General features: G+C 36.5%; 2 protein-coding genes across 4 annotated transcripts; one reads left to right on the top strand and one right to left on the bottom strand.

Annotated features, from left to right (window-relative positions):
- The first annotated feature begins 293 nt into the window (after positions 1–293).
- Positions 294–8,694, top strand: LOC121871422 (peroxisomal trans-2-enoyl-CoA reductase-like). 3 transcript variants are annotated; one of them, XM_042373703.1, is made up of 8 exons: positions 294–480; positions 2,067–2,176; positions 4,494–4,617; positions 4,913–5,073; positions 5,429–5,553; positions 5,711–5,872; positions 6,292–6,406; positions 8,493–8,694. In XM_042373703.1, exons 2-8 carry the CDS (start codon positions 2,074–2,076, stop codon positions 8,579–8,581), a joined length of 879 nt encoding a protein of 292 aa, XP_042229637.1. In that variant the 5' UTR covers positions 294–480; positions 2,067–2,073; the 3' UTR covers positions 8,582–8,694. The 3 variants fall into 3 exon arrangements, with proteins under 3 accessions (XP_042229637.1, XP_042229635.1, XP_042229636.1); XM_042373701.1 differs by lacking the exon at positions 294–480 and adding an exon at positions 839–992; XM_042373702.1 differs by lacking the exon at positions 294–480 and adding an exon at positions 839–1,013.
- Positions 7,827–20,979, bottom strand: LOC121871317 (elongation factor 1-beta-like). The gene is made up of 5 exons (XM_042373537.1): positions 20,756–20,979; positions 16,648–16,862; positions 16,349–16,464; positions 10,430–10,487; positions 7,827–10,080 (listed from the first exon to the last, which is right to left on the bottom strand). Exons 1-5 carry the CDS (start codon positions 20,939–20,941, stop codon positions 9,309–9,311), a joined length of 1,347 nt encoding a protein of 448 aa, XP_042229471.1. The 5' UTR covers positions 20,942–20,979; the 3' UTR covers positions 7,827–9,308.
- Between the last annotated feature and the right edge of the window lie 562 nt (positions 20,980–21,541).

Genomic DNA, 21,541 nt, shown 5'->3' with positions numbered 1-21,541 from the left:
TGGTATTCATACAAAGTGTAGTTAAGCTGTTTAGAAGATAGAAATGTCCACTTCCCGCTGAAGTTTAGTCATCCTATTATACCTCCATGGGGACTAAAAGACTCAGAGGAGCAATAAAGATACATTAAGGGGTGGTTGTGATGGGAAAGGGCGTAGTGGTAGGGGTAAGTAGCTGGGGAAGTGGCTTTATTGATCAATGTCAATGGGTCGAATCTTAGCCAAGCTCCTGGTATAACGGAGGAAGGTACTGGTCGAACATGTTCAGTAACGTCTACTAACATGTTCAGTGACGTCTACTAACACGTTCAGTGACGTGTTTAGTGAAGTGCACTAACGTGTTTAGTGGTGTGTATTGACGTGTACTGATGTATTTAGTGACGGCTGATGGGTACTAACATGTTTAGTTGACTAGTACTAACGTGTTTAGCAACGCGAATTGACGTGTTCACTGAAGACCGTTCAGTGAGGTGTACTAACAAGGTTAGTGGTGCGTATACACTACCCAAATATGCTTTCCTCCGCGGTTGTTACACTAAGTTTAGTAATTAAACAAGTTTAACAGCAGTAAGATTAACGACCAGCTAGTTAAGAAAGTTCAACGAATGGTATGTTTAATATGGTGTAAGTCTAAAACAAAGACTAGAATCCTTTAGTTCAAGTCAAGGTATAGTATTCAATACATATTTTTGTAATAACAACCCTAATAATTCCATAGTTAAACGAATAAATAAATGGATAATCAAAGAAAATGAAGGATCAAACCACACATTACAAATTTAAGGTATTAACAGCCAAAATTGGTTGAGGCGTCATAAACTTTTAATATAAATTTACATGACGGACCTCTGAGACTTGGTAGATGGTCCAAGATAAGATCAGGAAGGAACAGAACTTTCCAAACTTCTGCTGTAAGAACTGGTCAGAGAACTTGCTTGAAGACATTAGTGTTTGAAACACAGAAATACGTACTGTATTAACAACAAGCAACGGAGGTATTTACTTAAATTTTACAGGTAGTATACTGCCAGTTTACCTGATATTCTAAACAGTTGAGTTGTCGGCCTGTGCAAAAATGACAGAACCTAACTGAAGTAATATTGTACGTGTCAGTATAACAAAAATAAACCACTAACAAAACCATCATAATAAGGCCCGGTGCTAAATGACAAGATAATTATGATTTTAAAGGGAATAGAACTACTGTAGTGCCAAGTCTTGAATACAGTACAGTATATCACTCGGTGGTTCATCCCCACCACAGCTCACGGTACTTGCCGTATGTTAAGTAAATTCGGTAATAGTTCACAAAAGCGCAAGTTATTATGTGCCACTAAAGGAAAAAAATCTATAGCAGAAATCTTTTCATACTTATTGAATGTTGTCAAAAGTTTGGAGGAATTGCAACTCCAAGTTTAGCAAAAAAAATATCGATATATTTTCCTAAAGTGGCTCATAATAACACTCTTGTATAGTTTTACCAAAGAAAATGCCCAAATGACCTAGGCATAGGGCCATTTGGGCTACCAGTTTTAAGCATTGGGCCTTACTATAGACATTTTTATCCTGTCATTCTCTATTATTTTATTGTACTATATTATTTACACTTAATTCTGGTAAGCAAGTGTTACCATTATAGATATACCACAGACTACAGTTGACTTGGCGCATTACCACAACCTTCATATTGTAATTTATTAATTATAGTTGTCATTTTGATCCAAATATATAATTAATATGATTCTTTTTTGTCTTTGAGCCAATGTCTCCAGTATACATCATTCCAATTTAGACAATATCACATTATAAATATCCTCTACATTACGGTATACTGTATCTTTACTTGACAATAACATAGAAAGAGTAACCTAACCTCACAAATATTTACCAAGATGTTTTTCCTCCAATAGTGAAGAAAAAAATTATGTACAGTAAAGTAGTCCTCGTGTTTAAGATACTCATTGTGTTGATATATGTATAGTATTCTTGTACCAATACTCTGTCATCAGGAAACTGTAATTGTAGTACAGACAGTCAAAACACTACAAATGACTTGCCTTGTGTTACAGGTACAATATGTCGATGTTTCGTCCAGGAGTATTCAAGGGCAAAGTGGCTATGGTGACAGGAGGGGCTACAGGCATAGGGAAGGCCATCACAGAGGAACTACTCACTCTTGGTAACTTGTTTTGTCAGTTATTTACAAATAGGGATTGTTAATGTGGACCTATGATGTGTAACAACATTAGGATGCATGCCCAGTATTTGCCAACAGTGCGTGACAGAGACGTGACCGATCACCCGGGCGGCTAGCGAGCCAATCTTTTGGTGAAGAAGATAAATGAAAAGGAAAAGTAATCAGAGACGTGACCGATTGCCCAAGCGGCTAACAAGTCGATCAGTGGCGAAGAGGATAAAAGTTAAAGTTGATGTAATTTATGATTTTATACTGTAACTGCACATTAGTTCTAAGTTAATGCATTTAAACCTGTCAACTTCACATATGCTGGAATCTCAATATGTAATCTTTGCAGTGTGTTGGAATGAGACCAAATTCCCAAGGCCATTATTCTCAAACTGCATCATAAAATAAAACTTCAATCTGACCTGTATACCTCCCATAAGTACTGCATTGTTATTTATTCAGCGAGACTGTTAATCAAACTATTGGGGTGTTTTACAGTCCATTGAACAGCATGAATGTGTAAGGCTAAAAGCAGTAAGGTAGGTAGGGAGTACACTAGCTGCCATCTCCCTTCCTCACCGTCCCCGGCTTTACGCACAGCCAATGTTAAAATTATATATAGTATACCATTTCTGTAATAAATACTGTTTCACTGAATAAAATAAAGCATTTTTGGGGTTAACTAAACATTAAGAGCTTTATTTTGTGTATACTTGTACTATATGGTTCTGTACAGTATTTACATTGTAGTCAAGTGTATAAGTACTTCTGTATATATTGACAATGATTTAAAGCAGTCAAGTTACCAAGCTATATTAATATAATGGTCAAATTAATTAAGCCTTCAATATCTTCATTAAACTCATACAACACTTTATTTTATTCAGGGAAACTATTAATTAAATAAATACCATAGTGTTAACTTTACAGAGCATATATTACAGGTACCATACAGTGATCCCTAGGTTAACGAGTGCCTCAGTTAACGAAATTTCGGTTAACGAATTACCTTCCATAAGATTCTTCACTTCGGTTAACGAGCAAACCCTCGGTTAACGAATTCCTTACGAATTTTTCCCAACATGTTTTCGCCTGCATTTGGCTGCCCACCTGCTGTAGTATTAGTCCGCCAATAAAATAATCGGTTTTAGGGCTTAAATTCCTTACCATTTTAGTAAATACAGGTATCAAGAAGGTTGTACTATTCAATAATTTTAAAAGTTTTATATTAAATTTTTTAGTAATTTTAACAATTATTGAACATAATTAAAGTACAGGAAGCTAGTTTTTGCACGCCAAGCAGCCACTCATCACACCAAGCTTGGCATCAGTTTGTTTACCAGTTCAGAGGAAGGAACATCTTGTTTGAGACTCTTCAACATAAACACTTATTTTCTGTGTTTCCAGTCAAATTATTGGTCATTTTGAAATTTATTTTACATTTTGACAATATATAATGCAATGCAGTGTTGATTTAAAGAAAATAATCTTGAATTACACCAAGAGAACTAAAATTTTATGGGTGAAATGGCACCATGGGGTGACTTCTCTTCCACCCCAATGCCTTCTCTTCTCCCTTTTCCTCCACCCCCATTCTAATTCCCATCATCATCATCCAGGAGCCTTCTACATACACACCTCAAAGTAAGTGTACTTTTCTACCTTTTTTGTTGAATTTAGGCAATTTTCGGTGAGCTGGAACCAATTACCCAAAAACCCATTGAAACAATGGTTTTGGTTAACGAATTTTTCGGTTAATGAGCAACCTTCTAGAACGGATTGTGCTCGTTAACCGAGGGACCACTGTATGTAATTTTCGGTGAGCTGGAACCAATTACCCAAAAACCCATTGAAACAATGGTTTCGGTTAACGAATTTTTTGGTTAACGAGCAACCTTCTGGAACGGATTGTGCTTGTTAACCTAGGGACCACTGTATTTCCAAGTACAGTACAGTGTATTAAAAGTTCCACAAGTTGTCAGATTTTTAGTAGTACTGTACAGTTTCATTGTACATAAACACCAATATCATGGCAGAATTTATCATGCTTATAATATACAGTGAACTTTTGAATCTGAATATATTCCATTCAAATTCAAAAGTTCACCGACAATCCCCTGCCAGGTTTATGTTTCTGTTGCCAACACATTGATGGCGCTCTTTTCTTCAACTCGTGGAGACGGCATCACATGAACATTATATGAGAGTGGTATTGTATGTTCTAGTTGTGCTTAATACAATACTGTACTGTATATACAAACCTACAATTTAAATCATTGCATATCATTTACTGAAATGTCAATATTTTCAGGTTGTAAAGTTGTAATTGCATCTCGAAGAGAGGAGAAGTTAAAGGAGGCAGTTCAGGAGCTGTGTCCAAATAACGGTAGACTTGTTGCTAAAGTTTGCAACATCAGAAAAGAAGACCAAGTCAAGTAAGTGAGGAAATTATAATAAAACCTTCATGATTAATTCAGTATCTTATAACCATTAACAGCTAAAACTGTGTTGTTTTCAGGTACTGTAGTTGTATTTACCCTACTACCATAATTTGGCAGTTCAATGTCATGAATAAGCACCCTGTAATATCAGAGGCACATGATTACTTGATGGCAGCTGTTGGACAAAATCAGAACTGAGATTAATATAACTTAACTTTGATCAAATTCTTTAGTGCCTGATTATCTACAAAAACCTAATATGATGTGCTGAAGCTCATGTAATCTACAGGAACCTGATCACCTCAACACTAAGTGAAATGGGAAGGATAGACTATCTTGTAAACAATGGTGGTGGTCAGTTTCCATCTCCTGTAGCCAACATGAGCCTCAAGGGTTGGAATGCTGTGATTGACACCAACCTCACTGGCACCTTCTTAATGTGTAGGGAAGGTGAGTTTCCTTATCAGTATTTCCAAGGAATGTAAGATGTATGATTGTTCTTTAGCTTGACACCCTCCTCCAGGCAGAGGTTAATATGCCAGCTGTGTTGAGAGATCTATGAGTATAACAGTAGACTTACCCCTTAAGGAAGATGGTTTCTGAAGGGAGGGGTGAGGAGGTAGTCTCCTGCACTTAACCCCCAAAATGGCTCGTGTATTACCTCAAATGGAACCATTCAGTTATAACATTAATAACCACACAGGAAACAAGAATACATATACAGTACATGGATCATGTGCCCCTACAGTTATTTTTAAATATATATATATATATATATATATAATCTTTGTCTGTCTTCTGCTAGTTCATGAACAATGGATGAAAGACAATGGTGGTGTAATTGTCAACATCATTGCTGACATGTTCCGTGGCATTCCAATGATGGCTCATACAGGAGCAGCTCGTGCAGGTGTTGATAACTTGACCAAGGTAAAGTACTGTATTTTGTTGTGTGTACAGTATTTGTTTGAAGTCATCCCAAAATGCATCTAATAATATGGTAAAGTATTGTATTATGTAACATAGTGAATTCATGTGATTTATTAACCATAAATCACTCCAAATTCTCTTATTCAACTTGACTCAGAGTCTTGCAGTGGAATGGGCCTCCAGTGGGGTGCGTGTAAATGCAGTGGCACCAGGAGGCTCCATATACTCTCCTACAGCAGCTGCAAATTATGAAGATAAAAACATCTTCAGCAAAGCACGTGAAGGAATTCCAACAAAAAGACTTGGAACAACACAGGAGGTTTGTAGTTTAAAGCAAATTGTAGCCATAGAATGCTACAGTACTGTACTGTATATGTTATCAAGATACAGTATTCTACTCTTTTGTCCATGTACTCATGCATTTCCACAAACCTCTTATGACAGTGTCCATCTGCAGAAACTGTCCCAAACATTTCAGTCACTGTCCATCTCCACACCTTTTAATAAATGCAGTTGTATTGACAGAGTCTGAAGAAATGTTTAAAATATTTGATGGATAACTGTTCCCGAATCCCAAAAGCTTAAGTTGTTTATACAGTAGCTACAGCATAATAAATTTACAATGACTATCAAGTTTGAGGAAGTTCAGTAGGTATTACTCTATGATGTAGAACTAGTTATGGATATTCGTTAAGTTTTTATTGTGTAACTTCCTTATCACTCTTTTTCTATACGTAGGTGTCAAGTGCAGTATGTTTCTTGCTGTCCCCCGGAGCCTCATTTATCACGGGTGAAACATTGAAGGTTGATGGAGGTGGCAGTCTCTACTCCTATCTCATGTGGCAAATTCCAGGTGAGTTAATACATAGATAGTATTGTTGTTTTCTGCTTGATTATTTTGTACAGCACTTGGAAGTTAAAGGGTATTTTGTGCGTGAACATGCAATATTTGCACGTTTGTTAGAGAGGTAAAGTAGGCTACCCAAATTTTGTTTATTATACTTAAAATACTGTATATGGCCTCTCTCTCAAGGATAAAAAGTTGGTTCCAACACATTATTCTTCAAATAGTACAGCTTCGAAAGATCTCAACTCATTCCATTAGACGACTTGCTTTCATGGGACTATTCCATGAAATCTATCCGGAGGTAAATTTGCTTGCAATATCCAACATTACCCACCATTCCTGTGATGGGTTTTGCTTCCACACGTCATTTCGTATCAAAGTTACACATTAAATTGATAACTGCTTTTATCACACCTTTCTGACCTACAGTAATTAGATTTGGTTTCCTCTCCTTCAGCTGTCCCCAGCTATTTACATTCTTTTTTGGGTCAGAGGATGTGTAAGGTTAAGGTTAATGTGTTTATCCCCCGATTTTATAAGTTGTATGTTGGGTAGTGTTTTGGATATGGATTTTCCCTGTACAGTTGGCCCTTAACATACGCGGGGGTTATGTAACAGATACACCCATGGATGTTAAAAATCCGCTATGCGTGCGTGCGAGGTGTCCTGTGCCGCGCGCGGGTTGAATGGCACGCGTTTTGAATGTACAGAATATTCCTCCGGCGGAGCAATCCGCGTATTTGCAAATCCGTGTATGCTAAACCCGCTTATGTTAAGGGCCGACTGTACAGTACTTAGTTTGATACCGTTTTATCATTTGGTACTTTACTGTTGTTCAACCGTGTCTGAGACCTGCTAGGTTGTCTTTGCTGGAGGAAATATGAATTCCTCATTCTTGATATCTCAGGATCTTCAAGCTGTGGTTCACTTTCTAGATTACTCAGGCAGGGTTAAGGAACTCTGAACTGTATACTAGTGGAGATGTTGTCCCTCTATGCCAGGTAAGGATGATGTGTTCTCCCGTAGGAGGTGCATCACTTGGAGATTTTTTTTTTTTTTTTTACCTCCTCCCTTTCATCTTAGTTGGTTTTGGTATTCTTATGACATTTGCAACAGATTTTAAGTTATGTGGGATTCATCCAGAAGTAATTGGATGCTATATAATAATCATGCCTCTGAAGTCTGCTTGTTGAAAATGTGTAGAACCCAAGTTGAACAATAAACTTAATGTGACCCTTATTTCCCCCCAAAATATTGGTTACATTGACCAATATCCTGCGAGATGACAAGGTGTTATTTGAGGATAATACGTAAGAATTTTGATACCTTTAGCATATGACAGTTGGACATCATAATATCCACCCACCAATCACAGTAGAAAGCAAAAGCTCAGCTATTAAGTGTGGGTAAAGTATAAGTCATTAGCTTTGGATTGTAATTTATTGAATACCAAATGATTTAATCTGTATATGATTGCATTGTTACAAAACAGATAAATGAAAAAAGACAAGTACTGTACTGTTTAAAGTTATGAAAATTTTTTAATTAGTAATACTGTATTAGACAGCTTTATGAAGCTGCTCAAATACCTCATTCCATTTAATTATATCCTTACCCATATTCACACCTTCCTGGCAAGTACGACCTTGCGAGATTATTCAATCAACATTCCAGGAAGTTTCATGTTGCATTTAAATCAGGTTTCATCTGAATGGTAAATAACACCTGGTCTTAAAAATTTTACACATCCTGTATGGTTGAGTGTACCAAGTAGGTTATAACTACCAAGGTAAGAGAAAATGCTTAATATGTTTTCGTCGCAATATACCAGTAAAAGAATCATTCAATACATAAAACTATGTAATTTCCTTCATTTGTTCAGATTGCAGAATCATTGTATATAATGGGTGACTTTTCTGATACATGCATTTTGTAATATCTCATTCAGTGTTTGTTCTTTTCCATTACCCTGCAAATCACGTGCCAAGTAATTTGCTTTATAAAATATATTAAATATATAAAATTTGATATTATAAGCTTACAGAATTTTCACATGCACTGCTCTATACATTTTCCCTCATTCCCCGAACAGAACACGATAAGTTACCTGCATATTCCTGGACCTATAAACCTTCAGAGGAAGACAATGGCGATGATGTTCCACCAAAGAGCAAACTATAATGTATTGAAGTGGGTCTACAGATAATTGATGCTCCTCACCTCTAGATTATATTTGCATTAATTGTCACTATTTTGTAATATTCATATAAACAAGTAAGGGATACCACAATTAATTACTGGTTGTCTTATTTACCTCTTGGAGTACTGTACAAAGTAATTGCATTGTCATACATACACAGCACACACCTGTCATGGACATTTGGCTGAAGAACTTGTTTAATTTACCAAGTCTGAGATACTCCACCTCTTCTTTTTATTTTGAAAACTAGAAATATAAAACAAGGCTTTCATGTTGAGAAGTACAGTAGTCGGAAGATTTTACGAGAGGAATAATATCGTAGCTATGAAAGATATTGTGCACTAGTATAAATTACTGCACTTTGGACTTAATTTCTGTATTTAGTAGAATGTCAGAAACCTGTATGCTCAAGTGAGAAGAAATGGTCAAAATATGGTAAGGAAAGTTTGCAGATAAAATGAATGTCCAGAATCTGTCAAAAGAATTAATAATTTTTTTTACTTTAACAAATCACGCCTTTAAGATTTGCTAATATTGTTATTTCAGTTGTAATTTGTAAGTCCACATCACGAATAAATTATTTTTAACAAGACATTCCATGGCTAACAATGCATTTTGGTGTTCCCAGGTCATTGTATAGTACAAGTAGTTTGTGAAAAGAAATTCTAGTAACACAAAGTTCGAAAATTTTACAATAAAAATTAAACCCTATATTTTGTTAAAAGCAGCTATATCAACAGATTGCACAGTATCTTCAAAGTCGCATATTTTTACTGTAAGATCATCAACAGAGACTTTCTCGTCTTCTACAGTACACAAAATGGATAATTTATTAATGCCAAAAGCTAGAGGAGCTAGTTTGCTAGCACCCCACTGGAGACCATCCATCCTAATTGAACGTACAAGTTCCTCCAGTGTACTCATGTTGGTCTCATCATCCCATGGCTTCACATCCAACATTATTGAAGACTTAGCAATAGGACCAGGTTTCTTTGATTTCTTCTCAGCATAAGCTCTCAGCCGTTCTTCTCGAACTCGTGCTGCTTCTCGATCATCCCCTTCATCAGAAGAACCAAACAAATCAATCTCCTCGTCGTCGTCGTCGTCATCATTATCATCATCATCATCCGTATCTTTCGATTCATCATTCATTGATTTGGAAGTAATCTCTTTATCTTCCAAAAGTGAATCATTTGAAATTTTTGTCACTTCATCTTCATTGGTTATATTTTCAGGTAAAGCAGTGATAGTTGTAAGATTTTCTCCTGTTAGCCTGAGCTCAACACCTAATGATTTAATATGGTTGTACCATCTAAGAACATGGCAAAAGTCGTCTTCAGGGGCTTTAGCCAAAGAAGAAAACACCTCAGCGTCCACCTGTGATGGGGTGTAGCCGCGGATGTAACTACGATCTTGTAGGAAGTCATTCAAAGTCTGAAGTCCACAGGCTGTAGTCTTGTCACCAAAAAACGCCATTAACCTGAAAAATTTTTACACTCGAGTATTTCAGGGTATATTATGTTATGTGCACCATTAATGTACTCAGGCAGGACTCCAAAAGAATGATTGTACTCTATATTCTTTAACACGAAGTGAAAAGGATTAGCGATCCTAAAATCCCACATTGTGACCAAGCCTGGACCAAGCAACTTGTGCATTTGCACACCAAGTGTGTGGGTAAAAAAACCCAGGTTAACCCTTGATTTTAGTGGCGCAGACTAATCATTGATTACCTGCAGTGTTTTTTGTCCCATCAACTTTAACCTTTGACTTCATTAACCAACTGAGCTGTCATCCCACTGTGCTAGACGGTGTTTTTCTTTGTTCACCATAACACATGTCCACAATCATTTTCATATTCAATATCAAGGTTATTTTTTACTTTTGCTAAAACAAGAAATACTAGAAATTATGATGTGAAAAGCAAGTTATTAGAGTACTGTTAACTCTGCCAATCAAGGATTTATCCTGTTACATCGTTTCCAAAATAAATTTGTTTACCGAGTACTTATATCATTATTTTACATTTCCTTTAAATTTCCCAGAATATCCAGCTTCTTACATGCATCACACCTAACTTGTAACTAATGTCATCATTACTCATTGAGAGGAGGGAGGGTAACCAATTTGTTTGGTTCAAGCTCAGTCATAAAATGCTTGAAATATAGTGCTGGACATTCATAAAGGTTCTCTCTCTTGCCTAAATGTTCCAGTACAAGCTTGTGAAGTAGGTGCCCCTTGTAGTACTGTAGTCTCAATCCACCGAGTCATCGACATATCGAGACCAAGCAGAACTTCAAATGAGGCAGTATTGCTTTTGCAAAGCCTTAAGAGACAGACCATACATGTACAGTATGTATTAAGATGTACAGTACACATTTATTTTACTAATTTGTTGGCAAGATACAGCTTCTCAGTCATTTAAGAACTTCAGTGTGTTGTCAAACAACCAAATCTATCAACATCTAGTTTCACTTGGGGAAATGTCTTCATTGGGCTGGGACGTAAGTTTCCTTACATCAGTATTAGTACAACTAAGGCATATTTTCTAAAAATTTGCAGCATTAAGTCTCATCACCCATTCCTGTAATGCTTCTCAGACTTAAGATTCTCTACTTGTCTAAATAACTTGGCTACATCTGTATAATAAAAAATAAAAAAAATTATGGAGGCGTACATCACCAGTCATATTATTTATGATAATCAAACTTCATTCCTAGCACACTGCCTTTCACAGGTACACAAACTGGTCTTGTGGCATTGTTTACATGTAGGAAGTCAGTTGTACACAATACTTTACTGTATACTATTTTCCTGTACAGGCACTTCTCGACTTATGACCACCCGGACATACGACCGCCGCAGTCGTATTAAATATTTTTCAAATTACGTATTTTAGAGTCCCGACGTTAGTGATCGAGCTGTGTACTGACAAAATTTTCGTTTGTAATTCCCTTTAAAATGGCTGGCAAGCGTAAAAGTGAGAGTTCTCGAGGTGCTGAGAAGAAAAAGAGACACCTATTTTAGATTTTCTATGTATTATTTTTGCATTTTCAACTTACGACCTGGTCGTCTGTTCCTAACCCAGTCGTAAGTCGAGTATTCTATGACCTTTAATTTTTTTGGCAATCAGTGCGATAGTTTAAATATTAATATTTCTTTCAAAGGATAATCTTGTGTAATCACCACCATTTTATGGCCATTTTCCACTCTTGTGTGGGTTAGCTGTGGGAGCAATATTTTTGTTTTATGATATTTAACAAGTAAATAATATCACAATGGGTTGAGAAAGTTTGAGAGCTCATGATAAACACAGACACTCAAGAAAATGGAGAGAGAAGATACTGAGGATCTGGCTAAGGAGTTTAGCAGCTTCCAGGAAATACAAATCACGCAACCAACGCTCCCATAACTTGTGCCATTAAACGTCACCACAGCCATAAATAAGAGACGGCTAAACATGGAAATGAAAACCCAATGATATTTTGAGGAAAAGCTGGCAAATATTTCAGCACTAAAACCAAAATAAGACTTGGGTAACTTAAGCTCAAGGTCAAAGCAGTTTCTTGTATACAAAATACTGTAATATATCAGTTTTAAGAAAGAATGATATGACGAATATGACAGCACCTCATTCAGTTTTATTTATAATGTAAAAATAATTAATTCCCATTTAACACATGAACCATCAGAGTAATGTAATGTAAAATGTCATTGCAAAATTCACCTTTACTGTCGTTCACAAAGACTGCAGCATAAACAAACACCAGACCTAAGTTTTGATACAGACCCAAGTAATGTTGTAAAATGATCAATACTGTACTATATATCAATCTTGCTCCTCTACTCTCTGCACAGCCCGATACTTTTGGAGAGATGACATCTTTTAAAACAAGGCAGACATGAACCAATTAAATATACACATTCAACAAGACAATATTTGCATCCTCACTAGTAAAAAATAAATTATCTGGCACTTCAACTTAATTTGTCTGATTCTGCAAAATTTTTATCTTTATACCTCAGGGTGATATACTCACATAACTTCAATACCTATTTGACAAAGCAAAAAAAAATTTTGGAATTTGGCAGGGCCTTGGTCACAATCCACCTACATGTCTTGCACATCAGTTTGCCTGTTCATCATTAATATTAACTGCCTTAACTACTACTACCGTATGCTGTATATTTAGATGCAGACTGCTTGTGCATGAAAGTAAAGGGTCTCATAAAAACTCTAGCAAAACTTCAAAGGTGTTTTTGAAGGCATTCAAGTACAGTATAGTGTTCATACTCAACTTGAGAAAAAAGTCTTAAGTACTGTACTCATCTCCAAGCACCATTAAAAATGACAGTATTTATTCACAGAGGGCTTTTATGAATTATGATACAGTATTTAGGAAGTTGCTGAACAAGGAATGATGTATGCACCTAGTGGTGGTGTGAGTGTGAAACTTGGCAGGTAAAGAGGCCAACATACTGTACACAGGTTTGAATGAGCTGAAATGAGAAAGGCGAGGTGGATATGCAATGTGACAAAGATAAGAAGCCCTGTTCAGTGATAAGAGGGTAACAGGGTATTGAGAATACTGTAATGACAAAACCTTGCATGGAGAAAGTTTGGGTATGTGGAAAGAAGAGGAGACCAATCGAGTCAAGAGAGGAGTTTAGATGTGGTGAGAAGAGCAGCTAGAGGTAGGTTAAGAATGTGTGAATGACATGGAGAGACACTAAGAAATTATATAGTCAAGAACCTGATAAAGAGGCTACAAAAGACAGCTCAATGGGGAGAGCTGCCATCATGTAACTGCAGCAAACATACACAAGTGTGGATAATGGCAGTAAAATACAGATACCAAAGAAGTAATTTTGTTATGGTTGAATTGCCATACTACCATGATTACATCCATTGGACCAAACATTGAATATAAAATGGAATTTTTTTAAAGAACGGAGTAAAATTTGCAATGTCAAGCACACATTTTCATTGCAGCTAGAGGGACCAGCGACCTATTTTCATGGACCTTGTGCACTAGAAATAAGTGAAGGGACATACTAGTTTGCTATGTGTGGAAATGGTTTTGCCGTGGTTTTATGAACCAATTAGTCATTGCAAATTATTATGCTTCCTTTGTCTAAAATTAAGCCTTGTACTATATCAACATCACCACTGGATATGCCATTTCCTTGTACAGTATAAATATCTTCATTGTGGAATGGACAGTACTCCACAACTGAAAACAAAAGCAAGCTTCATATTAAAGAACTCAAAAGCAAAAGCTACATACCCTCTGTACCAGGATGAAGAGGTCATGCCTTCCTGCTTAATGGCCTCATATTGAACATATTAACAGTATTATCTTCAAGAATCTTTAGCCACAGGTTTTACCTCGTTTAGTAGAACCAGAGAACATGCGGTCTTCTTGAGTAAGGCTGCACAGCAAATTCAACCAAAGACCCTGAAACTTCAATCAGTGTAACAGCTACATACATTATTTTTATTTGCAAAAGCACCTTGTGCTCACCCTTGCTTAATATCTCATTCCAATGAGGTGAACCAAAAGCATACAGCCAAAAATTATTTAAATAAAATACTGTTCCATTACTCTGGTGATTGCAATTTCAAGTACTTGTTGACACTATATACAGAACTCAAATATATGATGGTCTACAACTAACCTGTTTGGATCACTTAAAATGATAGGTTCTTATCTGCAGTTAACAGAGCTCAGCAGCACTAACTTAATTCAGCTTCCGAATCTAAATTCCATGTGTCATTCATGGGTTAAAAATTGTGCCCCCATAAAAAATAGTTCCAGCAACAGGTCACACTAGATTATGGGGACAATGAAAGCTGCATTGTGAGGACCTGAAGCCATATCAGTGCAAGCTAAGAGTAGATTTCACACTTCCTGACAGCAAGATAGCAAAGGCAACATTCTCTCATGCCACTGCCAGGTACAAGGGTCAAACACTAACTCATTGGATGTGACATGCAAAATAAAACATTTCACACCAAAAGCATACAGGGTTCATCTCAGAAGGCAAGGTTATTTTCTTTTGTTGGTATTTTCCTTCAATACAAAATAAATTCTGAAACAGGTTTAAATCTAAGTTTTCTCAATTATCCATTCTTACACCAAAGTTTCTCATGAAATCTAGGCCACAGTGGTAAGCCTGATCTTAAATCAAAGTATTGAAGGGCATGTATACTGTACAGGTATCCTTTAACTTTGGTTCAATTTAGCATGTGATTTTTTGACACTTTCTCGATTGATGTTAGGTAAACAAAGTTTAATGATCGCTCGACTTCTATAGGGAAGGGGAAAAAACTGGGGAGGAGCTGGCCTGTTACATATAATAAAACCATGAAGTTGTCAAGATTATAATACTCTAATGTGGCTTGGAAATAAAGAATATAATTTAAACTATAAAAAACAAAAATGAAGATTATGTGTGTGAAGTGAATGTAGTTGTGGAGGCAGTGGGCTATAACTGATGAGCCCAGCTGTGCTCCTCACTTCCTCTCCCAATGTGAGGTCATGGCACACCATTGCAGCAACCACACATCGGAGTGAACTGGGACTGCCTGGCTGAACTGTTTTGTGTTGCCCAGAGGATGGTGTGTGTGTGTGTGGATCAATTATTGTATATGATGCTATTTTTTTTTGATGTATGCAATTTGAAATTTGTTTGAATTAGGCTGACCAAATCATTTAACTCTGAATCACACTGTTAATACAGTATGTGTGTTTGGTGTTAGAAGTCAATAGATTAACTTTGAAACCTTTATAACAAACTATTATTATCAGGGAATACGGTACTGTACTTCGTGTTTATCATCCTGCCACTTGACCAGTTTGCCATTCGTGCCTTGCCGTTATCTATCGTTTAGCGATAATTTCACTCAACGTTGGGGATACCTGTACAATTTTTATATCCAATGTTATGCACTATCAACAAATATTCAGTAAATGAATTGTGCACAAAACTGGAAACTGTTTAAACTTAGATAAAAGGCTTTCCTGCAAACCAATTTGATATTCAAAATTTGTATCACTTCACTGCACATTTATTCATACACAACCACCAGTGTACAAAAAAATCAGTTTTAATATACACTTGCACAGAAAGCACAGGAACCTCAAAATTCTTCAATATACTTGGTCTGAATACAAATTGTGAGTACTCAATCTTTTAAATAAACCTTGATTAATTAATCTTTTTTATGTTAACACTGTACATGTACAGTGCTGTAGTGTACTGTACTTTACTGCCTGATGCTGATATCCTGCTAAAGCAGACATTTTGATGGATTTCCATAAATTCATTTCCATCCTCTGGACAACTGTAGTTCCGACACTCCAATTTTTAAATGTCGGCAATTTCAGAGGTTTCATTACCTCATTTTAATTATAAAAATTTATATTTTCAGTACGTATTCATGTTAACATTAGTATATTTGAACAAGTACAAAAACCTTGCCTTCTCAGTCAGATACATTTCATAATACAACACCCTGATGATTACGAAAGGAGTGGTATTTGCAAAATAAAACTGCCAAGTAAATCAAGAATTTTATTATTAAATAAGCACGAGTAAGAAGGGTCCCAGCACTAGTCCCAATGGGTGAATGGCACTGGCTAAGGGTATAAGTCGCAGGCGAGCTAAGCCACATAGTGCCATTTTACATCACCTCATGGAATTAGAAATGTCCCTTCCTCCCCTTTGTCTAGTTCTCACGTCTTACTCGTAGATCCAGGTCTCGTTGGCCTGTGTCCAGCTAACAAGTTCCCCAGGACTGAACCACAGAGCAATCTCCTTGTTTGCAGATTCAACTGAGTCCGAGCCATGGATGATGTTCCTGAGGAAACGAAAACTTTTATACAACTGAAGGACTTTCATATGTATGGTTTATTCATATCCACCAAACTACTTTACTAAATTGCCAATCAGCATAGGTTGCATACATAAACCCCAGAAAAGGGTACAATGAGATGCCCTCAAAAGAAACTCAATCAACATCCAGCATCAAAGGTTACCCTACCTGCCAACTTCAATGCAGAAGTCTCCCCGGATGGTACCAGGCTTGGAATCGGCTGGGCGGGTCTCTCCCATCATGTTGCGGGCAGTCGTGACAACACCAGTACCTTCCCAGCACATAGCTACCAGAGGGCCAGATGACATGTACTTGCACAAGCCTGGGTAGAAAGGCTTGTCGGCAAGATCGGCATAGTGTTTCTTCAGGTGGTCTTCTGTTGCCTGTCGATAAACTTTTTCAATTGTACATCAACATTCTTCAGTCATGTTTATCCTAGGTATTAATTTCTTTCTCCATACCAAGTGTCCAATGTATTGTGCCCATTTCCAGAAGCAAATAGCTGAACAACTCAACATGACATTACTGAACTCCACACTGTTCAACCATAATACAGTAGTGGCCAAACATGGGCTAAAATTAACAAGTACAGTATATCAAGAGAAACGCAGTGCACTATAGCTCTACTTAAAATGACCTTTATTAACACGCAGTCATACAGCTGGCATCTTCAACTAGGATTGCCAAGTTTGATACTGAAAAAATCAAAATAATGTTGACTTTCTATTGTCCAAAAGTTTTAACAATATATCTTGGTAGCTAGTGACACTATGTGAAACTAGTTTCATAGTAAATATACAAAATACATATACAGTATACTAACACTAATATGAACTCACGATTTAGTACTGTATGCAAGAAATTACAAAGACAATCATATATTTTGTTTAAAGACAGGCTTAATGCTGAACACCTATTTTTGTTGTAACTTCTTCATGTACCACACCTAGTTTGAGACGTAGACGTGGGTTGCAATGAGAAGTTTTCAATCTAGGCATTAAACTTTTTAAAAACCAGATTACTGAATCATCAGAAATCTAGCCGATGAATGCCACACGTTTTTTCAGTCCTGAATTTATGCATCTGACTGGCAACAGGAAGAATTTGAGCACATACAGAACAGAAAAGGTTAACCATTTATTCATGTGCAATAATTATAGAAACTCCTTTTGTTTTTTGTCGGAGCCCCTAAAAGCCTAAATATTATCTTCTTGTACAGTAATTCGTACTTCTCAGAAAATCTGTTTGTGCAACTATGGACCCATTGAGGGATCTACAAGTTTATCTATACATATCCACTAATAAAATTTCCCTTGTGAATAATGCCAAGTTTGATGGAAGTGGGCATGTTGCTACCAAGAAGTCATGGTATGACCTGACTTTGTCCACCATGGTATTAATTCCTTCAAAGTATGCAGTGCAGTTTCACGATAATTCTCAACCCAAAAAGAAGTTTTTTACAAACTATTAGGTACACCCTGAGTTTCTTGATACATTTACAGTACAACACCTTGACAAATAGGAACTAGTGAAGGTGAATCTTGTGTATACAGTACTTCTTAACAAGACCCCATTCCCAGTAAAATTGTACAAAACCCAATTTCTTTAGATCAGAGGATAAAATATCAATACAGTATATATGTCCAATTTTGTTTGTATCTACTGATAGGCAATACAGGTAGACCCTAAAATCTGGAACCCTTGGGACCAAGAATGAACCAGTTTCCTGGTGCCAGGTAATTCATTTTGCATTACCATACTGGTTGTCTCTCAACACGAAGTGATCTACCATTTACCTGAACAGATGGTTGTGTACCTACATTAACTTCAGGACTTTTCTCAGACTTTCCTCCACTGAAGATAAAGCTTTCTTGCCTCAACAAAAGGAAAAAAGTGAACGAGTAAAATATTTTGTAATACATGTACAGTATAATAGTAAAACAAATATATAAAAAATCTGAACTTCTGTGATTGTTTGTTTTTATCTCCACTCCAGCATTACTTTTTCTTATCAATTTGCCAGCAGTCTAGGAGGTTGATCACTTCAATGTTACTTTGTCCAGTATTAACACAGGAGGATACCGGAGTACCCAGAGGAAACCCGTCATGTTGGTTAGGGTCACAGGATATAATAGCGAGATACTGTACACACACTGATCCTTGGCAGCCAGTTCCAACCAGGTAACAAACCAACATCAGCAGTGTAAAGCCAATAGTACTTGTGCTCTTCAAATTCCTTAAAACCACCACATTTCAAAAATCTATTATAACTCATTATGATCTGGCCTTTAATAGAACAAAATAAGCAATGCCCAAGAACACTTTCTGGAGTTTACTTTAAAATCAATGCACTAATATTTGTTTATGTTTTAATCTGTCCCGACTCCTCTCTAATGTTACAGTGAGAAGGTTAACAGTGCATGTTATGGGACTCTTTAGGAAAACAATTGTGAAGTCTTATGTATTTGTTACTTTCAAATGGCAATAAAAGAGGAAAATGTAACTTTTTTACACCTGACTCTCGCTTTATGCTATGGTTACGTTCTGCGACAACACCGCATCATGGGAATCTGCACATAGCGAATACTTAATTTTAAGGGGAAAATTAGGGTATGTTCCACAACTACCGGGTACTAAAAGTCAACAGTAATGCTATAAAAGTTGAGGAAAATTCATTTCAAACTTGAATGTGGGTTAGAAATAAAGAAAATATAAAACTATTAACGAGGACATGAAGAGCATGGGTGTTTGTGTGGTAAGTGACTCACCACTCCAGTCATGTCCTGTTATCTCACACAGCACAGTATGAGATAACAGAACATGACTAATGTGGCTTGGAAATATAATATAAAACTAGTGCATCGTATCTTCTACATAACGTATAATAGGGAACCTTTTCGGCATAAAATGAGTTGTGGGTAGAAATAGGGTTGCTCTTATAAAGTGAAGGTCCAGTGTACTTTTGTTTTTCCGACCATTAACGGCTACCCTGGTTAGCTGTTGTTATCGGCTGTTTAATCGACCACTAAATGACAAATGCTTCCATTAGGTGTATATACACTGGAAAAAACAAAACACTACCACGTTTGAACACACTTCTGTAGACGATTTTTAAGGGTTTCTTAATAAATTGCAACAAACAGGAAGGTTTCATTGCAATTCTCAATTTAGTTTAGCGATTTTGCCAGACTGCATTTCTTGCCCATAGTGTGTCCCCTCAGTCCTCACCCCCAGGAACACTTGCTAGTGATCAATTATCATGAAACAGAACAACTAAACTTTACCTTACCTAACCTAACCTAACTTAACCTTCCTATCCCAGGCTAGGAATACATTATTTTTGGTTAAGCGAGACAGGTTGCTTAGCATTATTTTGTTAACTGTTTGTATGAAAAGTTCACTGGGAAGACTGCTTAAGAGTTAGGCTCCTTTCACTGGCAAGCTCATCAACAGCTTAATCCTAAACTTGTTTTTGACATGTCCAACCTGAATTTCCTTGTAAGGAATATTATACAAAAACAAAAGTGAAAGTTACAATGTCTCCAAACTTTATTTTACTTTTACTTTTTTTACTTTTATCCTCTTCGCCACTGATCGGCTTGTTAGCCGCTTGGGCGATCGGTCACGACTCTTTTCCTTTATATTCTACAGTTGGCCATTATAACACGTGCTGCTGTTCACTATTACCCGAGTAGATAAACTTTAATTCTGTTAAGTACAGTACCAGAAGATAAATTATTACCATGTTATATGATGAATGGCATTAAAAAAAAAGCTTTGTATACAATTTTAACCCAAAATTCTTCGTTTCACAGCCCTGCAGACAAAATGTTTTAAGAAATACTCTAGGATGTAAGAGTTTAATGTTTCGTGACAACTTTCATAAAATAGAAGTAACACAAAAACTAATCAATTTAATGACTAGTTTTCCCCAACTTAATTTATGCTTATTGTTCTGTGTGTCGAACATTATACGTTCAACAAGCTTAACAAGCACATGTAGGGCCTCACATCCCCCCCCGGCAACACACTGAAGGCCATGTCTACACAGCTCCTCATTGAAGGTTTATCCTCGTGTTCCTTCCCCTAACACACGAGGCCCTGACAAATAACTTTAAATTATGCATTTCATATACAATTAAAGCAACCAGTGGCATACATATAAAGATAGTGAAGAAACATTGTAAAACATGTGGATACAACAAAATAAGAAAGTTAACAAGGTAAGTGATATTCGCCGGCCGGTCTAGCGCCATTGCTGCACCGAAAAGCTTACCTGCATATACTTCATGCCGGCCAGCTTGAAGCCTTTAGCCTCGAACCTCTTGATGATCTCGCCAACGAGTCCTCGCTGGACGCCATCAGGCTTCACGGCAATAAAGGTACGTTCACGAACCATGATGGAGAGAGGTGTGAGCTGACGTGCAACCAGGGAGAGAAGAGACACCAAGCTGGCCACCATAAGGAGAGACCTCGTGGGGGCGGCCGTCTACTACACTAACTCTCACAACTTAAGCTCCTGTCTTACCTCAACCTAATGACAATACTCTACATAGATACAAATATAATAATATATGTGTATGTAATTATATATAAATAAACAAAAACATATCAGATATGTTAGAATTTCTTGTATAGGGAAAATATATATATATTTTAACGGTATCGATGACCTTTAGAATTAATACTAAATTGTATCATGTGTTTTTCTGTCATTACTATTAACAGATTGGTTATTTGGACGTAATAGCTCATTCACTTTTATATATTATGTCGAGTACTGCTTTTAAAAACTGAAAAAAGTGACGTTGGCTGTTTAATTCTCACGGCTTTGGTGACGAATCTAATTTGAGTTAAAGCTTATATAGAGAATAAAATTTAACAAAATCGATTAGGAAAAAAATATTATAGTGTCCTTAAGACCACCAGATGTCTGCGGGTTATGGCCCCTTAAATATGAAGCCTGTAAATATTATTTTGGTTTAATTCGAAAATGAAGAAACTAATATTAAATACATATAATGTATCTATTTTTAAGTTTAATAAAATATGAAAGATCAAT

Source organism: Homarus americanus, unplaced genomic scaffold (assembly GCF_018991925.1).
Source record: "Homarus americanus isolate GMGI-L3 unplaced genomic scaffold, GMGI_Hamer_2.0 scaffold45698, whole genome shotgun sequence".
Lineage (NCBI taxonomy): Eukaryota > Metazoa > Arthropoda > Malacostraca > Decapoda > Nephropidae > Homarus > Homarus americanus.
This window is presented reverse-complemented; position numbering and strand designations above follow the sequence as displayed.

Coding starts and splice junctions, on each gene's coding strand:
- LOC121871317 (XM_042373537.1), bottom strand. CDS start 20,941: ATGGTGGCCAGCTTGGTGTCTCTTCTCTCCCTGGTTGCACGTCAGCTC. Junction 16,863..20,755: donor CCGGCATGAAGTATATGCAG/GTAAGCTTTTCG, acceptor GTTTATCGACAG/GCAACAGAAGACCACCTGAA. Junction 16,465..16,647: donor TTCTGCATTGAAGTTGGCAG/GTAGGGTAACCT, acceptor TCGTTTCCTCAG/GAACATCATCCATGGCTCGG.
- LOC121871422 (XM_042373703.1), top strand. CDS start 2,074: ATGTCGATGTTTCGTCCAGGAGTATTCAAGGGCAAAGTGGCTATGGTG. Junction 2,177..4,493: donor AGAGGAACTACTCACTCTTG/GTAACTTGTTTT, acceptor CAATATTTTCAG/GTTGTAAAGTTGTAATTGCA. Junction 5,554..5,710: donor GTGTTGATAACTTGACCAAG/GTAAAGTACTGT, acceptor AACTTGACTCAG/AGTCTTGCAGTGGAATGGGC.